Below are 19270 nucleotides of genomic sequence, written 5' to 3'. Positions count from 1 at the left end.
CACCATCATCCCCGACAGGTTGACGCGCCTCGTCCGCGTTCGCATCACGGCCAAAAGAGCCTTCCGAGCCCGAAACACCGACCATTTCCACCGTTTTGACCCCGGACGGCGTGCTCAGTGTTCCCCGGCAGCCTGCAGGGCGGTGGATCCCCGGCCGCTCGGACTAGTCATCCATCGGGGAGAAAGTCTTACAGCAAACGATTAGTAAAATAACCGTTACATGCCGGATATAAAGCAGAGCTGTGTGTGAGCAAACAAAAAGAGCTGCTGGATGATCCGGGTTGTGGGCTGGTTGGATGGCCGGCTGAATGGATAGTTGGAGGATACTGAGCCGCTCGCATTAAGCGGGTAGAGGATGGCCTCTGCAAAAAATAAAAAATAAATGACGAGGGCTCACTTGTCAGAGCCTGCACGGCTTTACTGATTATGAAGGAGGGACATTTAAATTCTAGCAGCGGCTCCTAGAGGCTGAGCTCTTAAATGCAACCACAGGATGAAGCTTCCTTTTATACTGTTTATTTAATATTAATTCAGTATTGCTCTGATATCGAAAGCTACAGGCACTATCTGCTGGTAAAGGCCTTGGAGCACACTCCCCGAGTATTTCAAATGGAATTATAAGTCATGGGGTTCCCTAAATAGAGGGATCTTCTAAATACCAGTTAAACAGAACCAGAAGGAACTTTTAGCATTTGACAACAAGAGTGAAGAAGTCACAGAAGTACAGCAGCAGCGTTTAAAGGCAGAGAGGTCATATTTATACCTGTCACTAATTATAGGAGTATTTTACTGACTGATTTCTACCTCCAGTCTTATGTACCTGCTGAGATTTCTCCTCCCACATTTAATCAGAAATAAACCCCAACGACCTTCAGTAACACTTGGTCTGTCATCGGTTGGCCAGAACATTGACCACTTGATCATAACCCCCCCCTTTGTGTCTGTGTGTGTCTTTGTAGCTTTATCTAAACTACACAGAAAAATCTCGCCCACATGTCATAAAACTCAGATCATCTCAAACTGGAATGTTCCCATCACATTTTTCAAGGAAAAAGGTGGTCCAACCTGGTACTAGCAAGGTGTACCTAATAAAGGGGCCAAAGAGTGTAGGTAATTGTTCGATATGTTACGAAAGTTTCTCTCTTATTGTATGTCAGATTCAGTTACTTGTGATATTTGATTGTGCGTACTGTCACTCGTAAAAAAAAATAAAATAAAAGATAAAATAAAAAAATTTAAAAAGTGAGAAAATTGCTCTGGAAAAACTCTCATTTCAAATCTCACTTATCTGTCCTTAGAAAAGAGACTTTGTCCTTCTGTCTCCTTAAATAAAAATCAGACTGTTGTGCGTAATCTCTTTAATATCACATCAGTGCATCGTTCAAACTGGGAAACCTCACAGGACTCACGCAACACTGTGTAGATGTCCCTGATTTTCCTCGTGCATGTACAGTCATGCCTTCTCTTTGCATTCTTTAACAATGGCTTAAAGAGCCAAAACTGATGTTTGGATAGAGACATCTTGTTTTTGTTTTGAGTTTATAAACACACTCTCAAATACCAGCGGCATAAACAAAAACATACCTGAATTTAAAAAACAAACAAACACACACAACACAGTGGAGCACTATTACTCATGGATCGGCCTCCCCAGAGCCCGGACCTCAGCATTACTGAAGCAGTGTGGGATCATGTTGACAGAGAACAGAACAAAAGGCAGAAACATCCAAAGAAGAGCTTTGAATGTCCTTCAAGAAGCCTGGAGAACTATTCCTGAAGACGACTTAAAGACATGACAAGAAAGCTGCCTAAGAGAGTTCAGACTGTGCTGAAGAATAAAGGTGGTCACAACAAATATTGACTTTCAAGCTTGTTAGAGTTGTGCAAAACACTGTTTTTTACCTTATATATCTTATTTTCATGCATGCTTCATGTTTCAGTAGCTGCACCTATTTCTCATTTTAATAGGAAGATATAAAGAACTGAGGGGTGACTTAAGACTTTTGCACAATACTGTACACTTACCTACATCTGTTAAGCTACCTGTTAACACAAATATCCACTGAGCCAAGCCAAAGCCTTGTGATGTCAGAGGTTAAAGGGGAATGGCCAGACTGCAGTGAATGTGAATTAAAAAGTCAAAAATAAAGAAAATACTTGATTTATTTAGAAAAAACACAAACATTTCATCTTTACTGGGATCACAATCACCACGTCTACATGTGATATTGTAATTGTTCAAAAATTCCTTTTCCTTCAGTAAATTCACACACTCTCTCCAACTTTATTCCTCTGTGTGGTTGATGCTGAGCTTACAGCAAAACAAACAGTGATCGGTGTAAAATATTTTATTAACCTCACCTTTAAATATATAAACAGCCTGCCATTCCTCCTTATTGTCACAAGGGGGCAGTGTGCACTACCCATCTGCATAAGTATTTTCACACTTCCAACATCTGATCTTTGAGCCCCACCTGCTCCAGCTTTATATGCACCAAAGAGATAGATAAAAACAGGTATGCAAAGCAAAGTGCTTGAAGTTAGACTGGCATTTTCTCACACACACACACACACACACACACAGTGTGATATTAGGACTCATTGTTATACAATTACAGTGATTATATAATGCAGAAGGCAAGATTTGGGCATTAGGTTCAATTTTGTGTGAACATCTAAACTCTGCAGAGAAGTCCTTTTTCTCTCTTTCTGGCTTCTCTGAAAGAGGAAGAAAAATATGAAATTACTTCCTGCACAAATATGTTTATGAAAGATAAAACAGCTCTTTTGTGTGTAAATACATGCACAAATAAAATCTTTAAAAACTTAAAAAATTTCACTTTACTGGTTCATCATCAAAGACTTCAGAGATTCACTTTAGCCAAAGTCAATGTCAAACTCAAAGTCAGTGTAAAAGTTAATGAAAGTAAATAAAGTAATGTGTTTAAACGGCTTTAAGAGCCAGTGTACTCTCAGTTCTGACAGTGCAAAGAAGTTATACTTGAGTAGTAACTAAAAACTAATAACATCTGTTTTGCAAATTCTGTTATGGGTTAATAAATTGAGGAGCCACATGCACAAACCTAAAGGAGGTTTAAAAAACAAAAAACATGCCTTTAATTGCTGAAAAACTCTCAGAAAATCCAGAACTATACCAGAGGGCTAAAACTAAACAGAATGACAACAACTATGAAATAATAAAGGAAGACCATAACAGACGTTAGCTAAGGTAATATAAATACATATAAAGATAAATGTGTAGATAAATTATGAGCTTATTTCTTTAAAATGATAAATGTGCCCATTAAATGTGTTCCTAAAGAGAAATCCCTGCATGTGTCAACCTGGCTTGAGGATTTACTCACTACCATCATTGCTGAAATTTGTTAAATGCAGCTGCTGACAGGAATCTGCACCATTAAGGCTCAGATGTGTTACTGCACCACACCCAGACTGGCAAACACCAGAAATGGCCTTAAATTTTTATCTAATTACTCATTTGTACCTCTGTGCAGTTTTAGCCTGTTGCTCAAACTAAAGTTACACTGAGAAAGAAACTTCTGGGAGCACTTTTATTGTGAATGTACGAGCTGCTTGCCATCACTGGCGCCATCTTCAGGCTCTGGGGAGGAAGCGCAGGTTGATGGGCTTAGCGGGGATGAGCAACGTCCGAGTTTTGGCCTCCACTGTCGGTGCACCATCTTCAGGCTGGATCTCGTAATGCTGCATCAGCTGCAGAGCAATAGCAGGACTGTGTTAAAAAAATTTACCCATAAATCGGCTGCTTCCGATTGTAGCTAAATGTTTGATTACCTAAGTTATTTACTCTGTTGATTTGCAGAACATAACATATATACTAAAAGTGCATTAAACTGCACTTCTCCTTTCTTTATAAATTCACTTTGTAAACAATTGAACCTATTGGGTTAAAATTGTTTTTAACACGAAAACAGAACAACGCTGACCACAACCACCAAGACTGATGTTTGCATTAAAACGCTAATTAGGCAACCTGGCTTTTGAAAATGTCAAAACACACAAACCACAGGGAGAGTCTCATCTCTGAAAGCAGCCCAAACATTCTTCAGCATATCTGTTTTCATATGCTCATATCTATGACATGACTTGAATACAGATATAACAGGTCGTAGTTATAGAAATTTCAACCAGCTGAGACAGATTATTTAAGATTAGGCAATCTGTCGATGAAAAGAATAATGCCCTAAAGCGCAACAAGGTTGCATCAGTGTGTAGAAAGGAAGGAAGAACTCCCTTTTAAAAGGAAGAAACATCCAGCAGAACCCAGCTCAGGGAGGGGCAGCCATCTGCCGCGACCGTCCGCCGTTTAAATATGAACGAAAAGGTTAAAAATATAAAATCTGTGGCGCTCAAAAGGCGCTGACCTTTAACAGCAGCCTGAAATGCCACTTTAAGCCAGCCGGCTTCTTCAGAAGTATTCAACAGCCTAGACTAGACGTCCTTAGTGATAAAGATAAGACAGAGGAAGTGATACAACATGTCTCAGTGCATTCAAGTGCTGGAGCTCCAAAAGAAGGAGCTTTTCTATTTTGTTTGGCATTTTTGCAGAAATTCCTTCTTGCAGCTTTTCTTCTTTTTATTTCCCTCTAAGGACTCGCTAATCATTTTATTACTGTTTTTATTTCCAGTTTATCAGTGTCTTGCTGCTCAGCCAGCATCTGTAGACTGCAGAAAGATAAAGTACTGCAGCTGTCCTCACTTGGAGAGAACATTTAGTCCTGGGTTTAAAAATATTTTTAAATATTTCAGTTCAATTCAATTCAGATGCTTTATATTGTAAGTTAAAACCTACAATAATACAAAAAAAAACCCAGAGAAAAAGCCAACAATCTTTCAAAATTACCTAATACTATCAACAGAAAGTGAAGAAACTACAACAGTGTTCTGGGTTAAAGGGATGTTAACTCAAGTCAAACTAGCTGGGCTGTACTTTCATGCAATGCCAGTTTCTACCACATGGTGGTTTCTATAAGCAGGCGAGGGAGGCTGGAAAAGGGCAATCCTCGCAAGGAACGCAGCTGCCCCCCCTGTGTGCAAAGATTGTGCAGAGGGTACAAAAGGTACCCTTAAAAAAGCACTAGCTCTGCATCACTCACCCTGGACAGAGCAAAGTGCATCTCCATCTCTGCCACCCTCTTCCCCACACAGGCTCGCACCCCGACGCCGAACGGGATGAAGCTGTAAGGGTTATGCTGGTAGAAGCCGGGCCTGGCTCTGTCGCTGCGGCTATTCGGCGTGTCACTGCGAAACCACCGCTCTGGGAGGAAGTGCTCAGCATTTGTGAACTCGGACTCATCGTGGCAGGCTTCATAATGGCACAGATGGAACTGAGTCTGGAAAAAGACGGCTTATTTTAGAGAGATGCTTAAAGACATACGAGTGTATGTGTGTAACCGTGTCTTCCTACCTTCTTCGGGAACCAGTAGTTATCCAGAATCACCTCGTTCTCCGAAACAAAGCGTCCGTTTCCAGGAACCACTGGATACAGGCTGGTTGAGGAAGAAAGAAACAAATCAGCCTCCAATAAGACATGAGAGATGTTTCCAGCTTTGTAATCAATCGCAGCTGACATGTTGGTTTTTGTGTAAACTGCATCAGAAGACAGAGAAAATACGTGAGGCCAAAAAGGGCAGATGTTTACTGAAAGACGGCTGATTCAGCTCACTTCCAACTAGGTGTTTTCATTCTTGCTCTACTATAGGAGCTTTGCATGACTTTGATTCTTCTGATTGGCTGCCCCTCATGGTTGGGGGTTCTGCTTCTTCTTCTGCTCTTTATTGTTAAGTAGAGACAGTCTTAGAAACCATTAACTATTTCAGAATTCACAAAAACCTGGAAGAAACATTCAACTGAGGAAGTTCATTAGACCATCACGGTGTATTCAGAGCAGTGACAGCATCCCTTTAAAAAAGAATTCCCCCAGAACCAAACAATCAGTGTTTCTTATGTACAAGAGCTCTAAAAAATGAGACTTGGCAGTTAAATTCTAACATATGTGGTAATTTAAGTGTACTCCACAGACCCTGGACAGACCCTGGACAGACCCTCGGTACACTTTGCTCTGCTATGGAGCGTCATCAAAGTCTAATCAGACTCAAACTCTTTATTTCAGTAAATGAATTAATCAGGAAGTCACTTCCTTGAAATGATCTCTTCTTATTGCTTTCTTTTAACTGAAATAACTTTTTTTATAAAGCACCTTCTAAAGTGCTTTGACCGACAAAAAAAATATAAAATAAATTCAAACAGAAGGCAAGAGAGAAATAAGGAGGAACCAAATGCAAGGAGAGTGGAAAAAATACTGTGTAGACCAGTCTGAATGCATTTACCCTGACCTGAGAGTACAACTGTTTAATGCTAGGGCCAAATTTATTAGTGTTCCAAGGACATAAATATGAAGAACCCACATGAATAACAAATTACAAACAACTCTGACACCGACTGACAAACAGTTCAGGATGTACCCCAGCTCTCACCCCGTGCCAACTTGAATAGGCTCCAACATGCCTGCAACCCTAAAATGGATACGTGTAAGAGGACAGATGGATAAATCATAAGCATCTCAGAGAACAGCAAGGACACAGGAGTCATATGATCTTGTTTTGTTTGTAACAGTTAGAAGTCTAGAAGCTGTAAATAGAAAGTGAGGAAGTGGAAAACTATTCTCATAATCACATACAATCCAGCATTACTGCTTCCACTGGGACCTGTTTCCACAGAAGAGGGGCCTGAAAGCTGAAGGCTCTGCCTCCCATTCTACTTTTAAATGCTCTATAAACCACAAGTGAATATTAAAATATTAATAGTAACAACAACAATATTGATACCTTTTGGTTATTATTTAGAGTTTTTCTAAAGGCCATAAGCCACAAGATAATCAGAATTGCAAAAAAAAAAAAAAATTTAATGCATGCAATGAAAATTAAATACTATCATTAAGGAAAAGCTCATTTCCGTCGGCTGTATCCGCAAGCTCACTCTTTCTGTCACAACCCAAAGCTTGTGACCATAGGTGAGAGTGAAAATGGAGATATACTCAGCTCTTTCTGCTGCACTCTATTATTGAATTTTCTACAGTCGTCAGACTTTTTTCTTCCTCTTACAACGTTGTCACTGCTTTCTCCATACATGGTACAATACGTGGAGGTACATGGTTCATTATATAGCCTTTTATCAGGTACCAGAATGTATGATCATTTTACTCTTTTACTCTCTTGTAAAATTTTTAATAATACGGCACCTAGCTGTTTAATAGGACTTCTCCATTTGTATAACCCCAAAAAAGCACTAAGATCTTCTAACCAGATGCTCTCAATGCAGCCCAGGTCTAGGCTTAAAACCAGAGGCGCTCGTGCCTTTGCTATCGCAGCACCTAGAGTATGGAACAATCTCCCTATTACCATTCACACTTCCGAGTCTATTCAGTCTTTTAAATCTCGCTTAAAGACTCATCTTTTTACTTTGGCTTTGACTTAAGTTAGTTGACTATCATTTGGCTGGTTTCTAGGTTGTTTTGTGTTGCTGTTGGTAAATTATTTTCTTCGCTCCTAATTTGTGAAGCACTTTGATCGACATTGTTGTTTTTAAACATGCTATATAAATAAATTTTGATTGATTGATTGATTAATTGATTGATTGATTGATTGATAAATGCGGGCGGAGCAATCTGCAGATGATATGCAAATTGCATGGAGGTTGCACAATATGGAACGCCAGGACTGCCATAATGAATTAATTAAATACACTATTAAATAATTAATTAAATGTGTCGTAAATATTTATTTAATTAATTATTTCCAATTTTAATTAATTATTGCCACATTTAATTAATTATTTAATAGTGTATTTAATTAATTCATTATGGCAGTCCTGGCGTTCCATAGCACAAGGCTGTTGATTCTAAATGATTCTGACTTGATTGACTGATACCATAAGCACAGTTTTAAGAAGAAAATAGGCCAGTACACGTTTCATAAATCTGACGGTAATTTAATGTAGGAACTAATTTTTTCCACAGGGTGAGAACAGACGAGACCAAAGTAGAGACATTTGGCCAAAATGCACAAAACCTAACACAGCATATCAGCACAAAACACCTCATACGAGCTGTCAGCACGATGGTGGAGGGGTGATGATTTAGGTTTGTTTTACAGTAAATGAGTCAACCATGAAGTCCTCTGTATACCAAAATATTCTAGAGTCAAACCTGAGGATATCTGTCTGACACTTCAAGCTTGGCTGAAACTGGGTCACGCAACAGGACAATGATCCCAAGCACAGCAGTGGTCCTGTCAAACTCCAGACCCGAACCTGACTGATGCTGTTGACCTTAAGAGTACTGTGCATAAACAAATGACCTCAAATCTCAAAGAACTAAAGAAGACTGGGCCTCCACAACGATGTGAGAGACTGATAAAGTCATAAAGAAAACCATTAATGCAAGTTATTGCTCCTAAAAGCTACTGAATGATGGCAGGTACTTCGCTTTCCACATGGCTGCACAGAGTCCTGTGAAAACATTGTGTATGCATGGAGGTATTGTGTTACAGATGGGAGAACTGGATGGGTCAGAGCAGACTACTGGAACAATTTGTCCTTTACAGATAAAACCAGCTTTAATTTACCGATGGTTCTCACTGAGCCTGCCCTTCATAACACTACCAATCTGGCTGGAACAGCTTAACTATAAACACAGAAAATAAAGAAAACACCACCACCACCATACAACTGCTTTTAAACTAGAAGGGCAGTCAGACAGAGCTCCACCGAGGCCAAAAAAAACTGTATGCAACTAAGTACACAAGTAGCTTTCCGGGCAGATTTGGACTCGTTTTTTTCTGAAAGCTCTAGCCACGGCTGCTTCTCCACAGAGCAGTTCATCAAGTGTGGAACATGAAGTTGTTGGGGATGGGTCACAAGAGGTCATTCGCAATAAATCAATTAGTACAAGACCTTCAAAGTGCAAAAACACTGAAATATGTAACTTTAACCTTGTGAACCTTTACCCCTCTTAATGATACAGGCTGAATCAAATCATCGCCCCTGTGGGATAAAACCTGTTGGGATGGGTGAAAAATGCAAATAATCCCGAAGGATTTTTTGACTCTGGCATTGTCACTGTCATGATTGATTTAAATTTTTAAAAAAGGAAAGAAATAATGACACAGCTATGTGGCTTAAGAATTGCTTACTTAGTATTATTCTTCATTTTCTGACCCATGTTTGACCCTGAACTCACTGTTAGTTAGAAAGAACTTAATCCACTGATTGAGAATAAAGTTCAACTTGTAAAAGGAGGACAAAGTTAATCAGTGAAAACTCAAAAGAAAAGCTTCATTTTCCTGTTGTGTCATGATCAGAGTTGCCAGTAAATGTTTGAGGTCACAGTTGGACCAAATCGTGTTGAAAATGCACCATTACTCCACCACAGATTACTATTACCGCCACAGAGGATGTGAGGATTTCTCAGGAACTCGAGCACACATTTTCTTGTAATATGATACCAGAGGTGGACTTGGTCCAAGTTAGAAGTGACTGGAGAAACTGGATCCGTCACCAGGGGTTTGTGGCAGAAGTCTTGCAAGGCAGAACAGAATTAAATGTTTTGTGTCGTGGCTCAAGAGTTGGGAGTTCGCCTTGTAATCGGAAGGTTGCCGCTTCGAGCCCCGGCTTGGACAGACTCGGTCATTGTGTCCTTGGGCAAGACACTTCACCCGTTGCCTACTGGTGGCGGCCAGAGGGCCTGGTGGCGCCAGTGTCCGGCAGCCTCGCCTCTGTCAGTGCGCCCCAGGGTGGCTGTGGCTACACTGTAGCTTGCCATCACCAGTGTGTGAATGTGTGGATGACTGGACGTGTAAAGCGCTTTGGGGTCCTTAGGGACTAGAAAAGCGCTATACAAATACAGGCCATCTTTAAAAGTACATACCAAAATGTATTTATTTATTTTTTTAAGGATGGTATTGTCTTTAATTGCTCAAGAAAATGCTACCAGTATTCTGAGTTTGGCATGGAGGGAGTTTTCAGCCTTGGCAGAGGTGTATTTTGCTCTTATTCTTACTGTGATGTGATTTGCTGACTGAGGGTTTTTGATAGGTGTCTGTCACAGAGACGACAGAGACGCGGGAACACAGCAAACGCCATCAGTAATCCTCGAGATTGTTACGGTTTTTTTTCCTTCATAAAAACACACCTCTCTGAAATTTAGTCATCTAAGGTGTGTGGCAGTGTAAGAACAACACAGCAATTTTTGAGTTTCAAAGGTGACACACACTGAGCAAACCATTTAGTGCACAAGCAGCCACTTGAATATTTGCAAATACCACACAGGTTTCCATTCTGCACCCACAGAAGCAGGAAACCGTCCAAAACAACATATTCAGCATGAGAACTTCCTGTGTGTGCTTCATTTAATCAGATTTTCAAAGAAAAAAGCCAGCATGCATATGTAGCTGAAGGTTTTCACAGACTTGAACTTTTACCTCTAAATATCCTGACGCTTATAACCTGTGGAACTGAGGCATAGGGCTGCAAAAGCACGATTTTATTAAGACTAAAACTTGATTTAACCACATGTTGCTTTTAATGCAGCTCTGATTTGTCTAAGTAAGTGATCTTAAAACAGTTTGACATTGCTGGGTTGGGCCGTTCTCATAAAATACTCTATCAAAGTCCTGAGCCAACCCTCATTTCTCTATAATTTGCTTCCAAAGGGCTTTTAAAGTGCTGGAAAGCATCGGATTAACAACAGCTTTATTTTCAAGCATGTGAATAATCCCAAACACACTGCCAATGCAGTAAAATCATACCTGGATAGAAAAACAAACAGTGGAACACAATCAGTCATGGATTGGCCTCCCCAGAGCCTGGACGTCAACATTATTGAAGCAGTGTGGGATCATGTTGACAGAGAACAGAACAAAAGGCAGAAACATCCAAATAAGAGCTTTGAATGTCCTTCAAGAAGCCTGCAGAACTATTCCTTCTATCATGTCCAAATTAAACTCTGCTGTCTAGCAGAAGGTTTCAGAGCACTTTATCATTCTGTTGGCAACCTTCATGAAGTTGCCAGTTCAGTCTTCCAGCAGGATTTAGCACCTGTGTGTGAAAACCTACATGAGGAGCTTTGGCACTCACTGGAATTTCTCATCCGAGAAGTAAACGAGAGGCATCCAAAAAATCCCAGCTTTCACAAAATCTTGTTACTGCTTGTCTCAAACTCAAACTGTTCCCTGTCACGAATGACTTCACATCACTAACTTGTGTAGTTTGGATGAGTGGACAGCAAAGTTTTGAAAACATTCAGTGCAAAACACCAACTTGATGATTTCGAGCATGGAGATGCAAAATACATCACGTGTTTGTAGATCATTTATGAATTACAGACTTGTTTTTAAAACCATCAGGTCTTCGGTTAAAATGCTTACGGTTAAGAAAAACTTGACTCCTTTGAGAGACAGACGCAAATAGCTGTCAGCTCACCGTAATGTCTCCTTTATGACGGCCTTCAGGAAGGGCATCCTGCTCAGGTCATCCATGGTTGGCTCCCGCTTGTCTGGGCAAACCGAATTCACCTCGCTGTAAAGTCGATCCTGAGCCCTGCTGTCTCTCGCTAAGTGATACAAAGCCCATGACAAGGTGTTGGACGTCTGGAGTCAGGTGGGAGAAAAATGGAAGAGGTTGAGTAGATACGTAGGTAAAAATTAGAGGTAAAAACATCACAAAAAACTTAAAACGATTATTACCGTGCAAGTTATTGATGTACATCAATGCTTACAACACAAAAAACACTATAGTGTCTCTTTGTGATGTTTACTCAGCATTTGCAGGGATAATTTTTCTTTCCCATCCTGCTAAAATAATTCCTATTGACTCTGTGTACACCTCCTTCACACTCCTGAGCTCAGCAGCTGGGTGGCACGAACTATCTGAACTGAACTAAAAAGAAAACTCCAGTCTAAACACACAGCATGAGGTTAGCTTCTAATACCCGAAAATGTAAACAGGGAGGCATTATGAGAAACTACTGCACTATAAGACCTGAAATCTGTGAATGTTTGTGTAGGTTCTCAGTTCACAGCAGTCTTAAGGGCCTGAAATACACACAGGAGAAACCAAAAAACCAAACCACATACCCACGGCACAACACAGGACGAGACTTGGCCATACATCTGCACTTACAGGAGAAAGGATATTCCGGTCTTCAGATTCCTTCTCAGGCGATTTAAACGCCACTCATGCCTTAACCCGTGTAACCTAATTGCTCACATAATGGCGGGATAGGGCAATTTTCACAGAGGATCCACACCTTGACCCCTGTGATGGTAATGTCCCATGTCATGGACCACACCTTGGCTCATGTGACCCAAAGTAACTCTCTTGACTTGAAGGCTCAACTCTCAGTACCACCTACATTAAATTACTCTCCATAAGATTTTATTACCCTCTTAGGTGAGGGGTGAAACATTTGTGTTCTGAGAAAGGACACGCAGAGGCTTTTCTGCTATTGGCAGGTTTTCTTATGGCCTGATCTCTTTAGAAATGTTACTAAAACAATGAATAAGCTCACTATAAATGTAACACTCTAACATCCTTGTATTGAGACTCTTCCCCTCTATGCACTGCTTTGCATTAGCTTCAGTTCAATAAACATCTGCTCTGTTACATTCAAATAATAGTATACTTTAAATATTTCTGGCTTGCCTTTGTTACATTCACATACATGCTGGGTCAGACTACATCTCTCTCCCTGATTCAGCAGCAATCACTGACATCAGAAGCAAAATAAGCAATTTAAGTTTCACACTCCAAGGCCGAGGCAAACGGCTCCGCTTCACTCATGACTTCAAATTCAACTCAGTATGACATAAGATTAATGGGATTCAACACGACACTCCCCAATAATCATTGTCTGGCACATTCATACACCTTAAAGGCACGTCCTTGCAACACACACTCACACACCCCAATAAACAGGCTCCCTCCCTTATCATTCTTGTTACCATTGTAGACACCATACTGAAGCCAACTCAAACTCAACTCAAAGGACTTTTTGGCCTGAATAAGTCTGAAGTTGGAATTGCCAAATTCCCAGTGAGCATTTGAATCAGCAGAGTCCGCTCAACTCAGATTTCCCACTCACAAAGTTGGACCACCCAAGAAACTGCAGTCTAAAAAGTACTCATGTTTTGGGGGGCTCTTTAGCCTTTACTTCACTAGAACGGTGAAGATAAGAAAGAAGTGCAAACAGAGAAAGGCACACAGTAAAAACCAGAAAAACAATTATTTCTAGTCTTCTGGAATTTTCTTTCCCATCTGTGAGCACACACAATCAACAATGTTTCAGGAACAGACACATCTTATCTTAAAACCCAAAGTCACTATCTCCTCACCACATTTTCATCTCGTTCACCATCCCTTTTATCTTAAAAAGAAGATGGCTTGATTGAAAGCTATCTTCTTCACTTGATTTAAACATTTTAAAGGATGAATCATGAAATTTGCTGTATGTGAAAAGGAAACTTCTTAAAATAATGGACCCTATCTTCCTTCCTTTTAAGTTAACCTTAAGCCTGTTATTTTTCCTCTATCACTAGCACAGCGTACAAATACTGATTAAACATTGTGAGCTTTATCTTTGCCCACCTTGGATAACCAAGATGTCCAGATTACTCAAACTTCCAACTTGCAGCTTGCGGCAAAGGATGGGGACAAGCCTGAACCTCACCAGGGAATGCCGCCAAACGGGCTCTGTGACAGCTTGCTGTACGTGCCGTACCAGATGTGATCACTACTGGGCTTGTGTTTGTTTTGAATACCAGAGGTTTTGACTCCCTCAGGCAAAACTGAAACAATTTTGCTGTAAGTAATGTGTGTTCGCTTCTCACATAAAAACATTGCTGGGTAAAACAAAAACAAATCACTGCTGCTGGTTTTCTCACCATTAAATCTAACTGACTGATTGCAGTCAGTCCAGGCCGCCGGTTTCTGTCGACCCGTGTCAAGAGGACACAGAGCTGGAAATCTAGTGTTTTTGCTATTGTGAATCAAAGCTTACATGGTTGTGGTGGAGGTGGAGGTTGAGTGAGAGGCTGAAAAGCTTGAGTCAGACTGAAGTCAAGACAAACAAGTCCACACCTTGAATTTTGTGTGCTAAATGAGCTATAGCAGTCTTTTAGGTTCTCTACATGAGCAACACAGAGGTTATCTGTAACTTCTTTGTTGTTTGTTGCACATAAGATGCCAACATGTTTGGAAAAGGTTTGGTTATTTTGCAGTGTAACGTAATATGGATGAATAACCGCTTTCCTCACTCATACGTCCCAAATATCAGAATCTAACAAATCCTGTGGGAAAGACGGAGATGACTGTCAACTGCCTGGAGACAGTTTAACAATGAGTCCACACAGGAAAATAAAATAAAGGTTCAGCTAGCAGATTCAGTGTCAAATAAGGCACAAATAATTGTGTTGCTGAGGTTTGTAGGTCACATGTCGCAGACCCTGTTTCTTAAAGAGTTTGCACACTGGCAACAAACACCTCTTAGAGCTGATGACATTAAAAGTGGCCAGTAACATGATCTTTTAAAAAAGGAGAATCAGAGGGGCCGAGTCATTTTAGAAGTAAAGGTAGGAAGAGGATTATCACTCTAAAAAACCTTTCACAGCATAAGAGTGTTAAAAAAGGATGGAATTTATCATCTAAGTCCATAATCTTATTAAAAAATGAATAAAATCGGGCCAGCACAAGTCATGTAAGATAGTCATTTCAGGCAACCAAGTTCATTTTTATAGCAAGCTCATGATGTCTACTCAGAGATTAGTCCACAGTGTAAACTAAATCTCTGGCTTCTCTGGATGAATCCAGAATGAGCTCCACCTGTCTCACTGCTGTCTGCCAACACCACCACACAGCCCTCATCAATTTCTAACAGAGAAGATCACTCAATCAAAATATATTGATTCTCCATTCGATACCTCTCAAACAAGTTTAATCACGTGCTTACACTGTATTAATTTATGTTAGCAGACACACACTCCCTAATTCTGCTCATTTTTTGACCCACTAATCTTAAAAGATGTCAGTAACTGCTGGTTTACAGAATAAAAAGGAAAAATAAAAGGCATTTTGGAGCAGCTCAAACTGTGACAGTTAACCAAAATTTTCTTTCTACCAATAGTGAACGAATGGATGAAGAACAGACGCATGATGCTACAGCATTTTGTTTCCTCACCGTGTCGACTCCTCCCAGCATCAGCTCTGTAACGCTTATGTAGACTTCCGCTTTGGTCAGTTTGCCAGAAGACAGCAGGTAGGTCAGGTACATGGCCTCTATAGGCTCACCCCTGCTCACCTGAGCTTCAACTTCAGCCATTCTTCTGTCGATGAGCATCTGAGCTGCCGTGCAAACACATAAAAGATACAAATGAACTTAAAGCGAACCCAAAACAGCAGAAATCTTCCCTTTTGTGTTTTTTTCTGTTACATACCTACTTCATAGAGGTCATCCCAGGCCTGAACAAAGCGTTTCCAGAAGGGGAGGATGTTGCGGGTCCATCGTGGGAAGAGAAGCACCATGTCAGCAAACGTCATCATGTCGTTAAGAGCCTTGATGAAGCGAAGAGTCTCATGGGGAATCTCCTCCTGCAGGCACCCCAGTCTTGTCTCAAACAGGATGGAGGATATACCTGTAAATAAAATATTAATAAATACATAAATAAAAGAGTTGCAAACCCTAACCTACACCCCCTTTGGGATTAGTTGCTGTCCCTCTCACCTTCAAAGCCAAACTTGTAGAGCTCAGCTGCCACGTCCAAAACTGTGACTTGGTCCTGACTGCGAGCTCGTAAGAGCTCAATGCGTTGCAGCAGATCTCCAGTCACCTGCTGGATGGTGGAGGCATAGACCGATACCTCCTGTAGCTTCAGCATCTTGGGGTTCAGGGCACTGCGGATGCGATACCACTCTGGTCCTGTTCTGTAAAATTAAAAGGGAAATAACTTAAAAGGACCAGTAACAAAACTCTGAGGAACTCCAGTAGCAGGTTTTGCCAAAATCAAAGGACAATTTATAATTTTTGGTTTTATAAACTCTATGTTATAGTCAGTATCAATTAGCAGAGACGAGAAAGGATAATAACAACAACAAGAAGAAGAAGAACAGGATGCTACCCCCACGACACAGAAAAAAAGTTGATGGATGAAGTTTATTAGAGAATTATGGCTGTTAAAAAAAAAAACTTTTGGCCAGTTTCTGTTTCAGTTTCAGCACTCCTTTACTACTCCGCAGAGACATTTTCTCTCGTTAAATGTTCTTATATACATACCTGTACTATGAAGGACCCCTGAGGAACGCCTGTATTCTTTTATGAAATCAGATTTTTTTTTAGCTTAAAGAGATTCTTCCCAATGGTTGCCTCCACAATCCACCAGGTTGTTACATGGGCTTAACTTTACCAATTTTCTTTTCCAAAAAATTTAAGAATTACTTATAGCTGATAAGATAAGATAAGATAAGATAAGATAAGCCTTTATTAGTCCCACACATGGGACAGCAGAAAGTGGACAGTGCAAAATTACAGCAGCAAAACTGGAACAGGATAAGGTAATAATAATAAGATACTATATATAATAGAATGAAATACTATATACAAATACTATGTTGTCAGAGAAAAATGTATATTTGAAATTATCATTTGATGATTATAAGTCAGAGGAGCTCCTCTGGGTTCCCTTCTGGGTCCCTGGCTGTTTGTAAAGAATTTCGGACACATGAATAAAAGTTTTTTTGACATCATCTACACTCACTCTACGTGGAGTCCGTAGGCCTGGCCCCTCAGCTCCCTGTACTCCTTCCAGTGGGGCATCTCAACTCGGACTGGGTAGCGGCCTTCCTGCTGGATCACCTGACCAATGAGGTCAGGAGTCGCCACATTGACGATGTCAAAAGGGCCAAACTTGGAGCGCCAGATGGGCCCATACAGACGCTTCTGTAAGCCCTACAAAATTGAATTATTTAAAAGTCTATTTTACAATAACAAAGACAATGAGGACATGAATATCTGTTTAATTACAATCACTAATTTCATTACTTTTTAGATTTAGGTTTTTATTCACACTACTTTTAAATAGATTGATCTAAATAATAATTAATATGATTAACACTTTGAAAAGCTTTTTTAGAAGGAGTTTGGGAAGCTGTTTTCAGATTATACTGTATAATTACTATTCTATAGCTAAAAACTTAATACCAAACCTGTTTAATTTGAGGTCATACATCTAAACTAAGCAAAATGTTTAAATGAAACCACCTAAAAGTCATTCTCTCTGTCCCACATTTAGTTTGCACGGCTCGATCACCCCGGCGGCAACTGTTTGCGAATTCTTTTCATTCTGGCTGGACTTCATACAAAATTGAGCCAATAGAAATAAAAGTGAACAAAAAAGCCAAAATGTTCGTTCAAAAGAAAGTAACATCCCTGAATGCGTTTTCTCGAAACACTAGCAGCAGCCGTGGAAACAGTTTTTGTTGTCGGCTGAAGGTCATCTCATACTTGTTCTACTCTTTAGCGCAAATGTACAAACAGTTAAAAAGTTGCTGTTGTTGTTTTAAGCCACTAAATTCTCTTCCAGTACCTGCAGTAAGTGCATCTTTTCCGCGTATCCTTTGACCAACAACCAGTACATACTGGTGGACCGGCTGGGCCCCGGTAAGTCATCAATGCTCTTCAGCTTAACCGCCTCAGTTGCTGTCTGCACGTTCAGGTTTCTTCTGCCCGGGATGGAAGCGAAGGGTGCGGGTCTGAGCACCGGAGCGACCCGAAGCGCTGTCCCGGAGCAGAGCGCTGGGAGGCAGCGGTACCAGGTTGCAGCAGCCCGAAAGCCCATGGTGAAAGCGCTGTGTGAAAGAGCCGATTGTGTGTGTGCAACAGAGCATGTGCGTATTTATATGCTTGGAGCGCAGTTTGATTACAAACCTTTCATTGTACAGATCCACCCCTTCAGGCAATGCAGGTCAGGTTTCATGAACCATGGCTGTGACGCCTGTGGGGTTCACATGTCACAACGTTTTTCATTAACACAACTTATCAGAGCTTCTGGCATTAAAGAAAAAACACAGACCCAAGAAAATTATGAACTTCCGATTGGAATTACGTATCATCACTGTAATACTTGCACATAAAAGGCGCAAAAGTAAAGCTGTACCTGTGGTGTAACATTGACATCTAGTGGGCCCTACAGAGGTTGCACAGGTGGAGGTGGCACATCAATACATGCCATTGCCAGAAAACAAACCAACATACTGGTCTAAAGAGCTTGGAAAGAAAAGCGTCTGGACTTCTTTAAGTTACTTCAAGACGTTTCACGTCTCATTCGAGAAGCTTCTTCAATTCTAAGGTCAAATGGTGGAGTGGAGTATCCCAAAGACAAAAACTCCTAAACACAAATTTAGCAACGTAGTATATACTGTACAGTGTAGCAAGGAAATCTCAGACCTCTACATTGGAGAGACCAAACAGCCACTTCATAAACGCATGGCACAACATAGAAGATCCACCTCGATGGGACAAGACTCAGCGGTCCATCTGCATCAAAAGGACAAAGGTCACTCTTTTGAGGACGCCAATGTTCACATTTTGGACAGAGAAGACAGATGGTTTAAAAGAGGAGTGAAAGAAGCCATCTATGTCCACTGTGAGCGACCATCTTTGAACAGAGGCGGTGGTTTACGACACCAACTGTCTGCCATCTATAATCCAGTTTTGAGCTCCCTTCCCAGACGCCTTAACGCCCATGCACATCCTGGGCCATCTGACCTCAGGAAATCACATAAGGTGGGGCCAGGTTTCACAATAAGCTCCCCCGAAACCTTGGCTGATTGTGACCTACATCTGTTTTCACACCTTGGCTCGTGTGATTAGGTAGAGGATTATTAGGTGGTCCATTGTCCCTCTTTGGGGGGAAACTCCCACTGGGTTTAAATCTGGGACTCTCTGCCATTTGACCTTAGAACTGAAGAAGCTTCTCAGATGAGAGGTGAAACGTCTTCAAGCAACTTAAAGAAGTCCAGACGCTTTTTTCCCCCCAAGCTCCTTAGACTACGATGACCTGGAGGACTGAGAACCTTCACAGACATAAACCAACATACTAAACATTATCTATTTTTTATCAGTCTTACACCATTAAAGTGATTCTAAAACAATACTACTTGAAAACTCATGATGTGCAGTGTGTCC

At 40.7% G+C, this 19270-nt stretch overlaps 2 protein-coding genes across 2 annotated transcripts in view; both read right to left on the bottom strand.

The window, feature by feature from the left end:
* tmem198ab (transmembrane protein 198ab) overlaps positions 1-1264 on the bottom strand; it is a 40564-nt gene extending 39300 nt beyond the window's left edge. The window contains exon 1 of the mRNA XM_084922151.1: positions 4-1264. The gene's annotated coding sequence lies outside the window, so the exon portion shown is untranslated. The remainder of the gene's footprint in view (positions 1-3) is intronic.
* Positions 1265-2333: 1069 nt separating this feature from the next.
* cyp27a2 (cytochrome P450 family 27 subfamily A member 2) lies at positions 2334-18014 on the bottom strand. The gene is made up of 9 exons (XM_084922152.1): positions 17670-18014; positions 16842-17032; positions 15812-16011; positions 15525-15722; positions 15269-15432; positions 11518-11684; positions 5447-5528; positions 5136-5372; positions 2334-3732 (listed from the first exon to the last, which is right to left on the bottom strand). The coding sequence occupies exons 1-9, from the start codon at positions 17919-17921 to the stop codon at positions 3616-3618; spliced, it is 1608 nt and encodes a 535-aa protein (XP_084778278.1). The 5' UTR covers positions 17922-18014; the 3' UTR covers positions 2334-3615.
* Between the last annotated feature and the right edge of the window lie 1256 nt (positions 18015-19270).

The sequence above is a fragment of the Perissodus microlepis genome, chromosome 23, assembly GCF_051167445.1.
Source record: "Perissodus microlepis isolate ML-2025 ecotype Zambia chromosome 23, ASM5116744v1, whole genome shotgun sequence".
NCBI classification, from domain to species: Eukaryota; Metazoa; Chordata; class Actinopteri; order Cichliformes; family Cichlidae; genus Perissodus; species Perissodus microlepis.
This window is presented reverse-complemented; position numbering and strand designations above follow the sequence as displayed.

Bases quoted from the DNA above. Each gene is read 5' to 3' on its own strand.
- cyp27a2 (XM_084922152.1), bottom strand. From the start codon at position 17,921: ATGGGCTTTCGGGCTGCTGCAACCTGGTACCGCTGCCTCCCAGCGCTC. The intron at 17,033-17,669 runs GTACTGGAAGAG...TCAATTTTGTAG, and splicing joins AAAAGATGCACTTACTGCAG to GGCTTACAGAAGCGTCTGTA. The intron at 3,733-5,135 runs GTGAGTGATGCA...ATTGCTCTGCAG, and splicing joins TGCACTTTGCTCTGTCCAGG to CTGATGCAGCATTACGAGAT.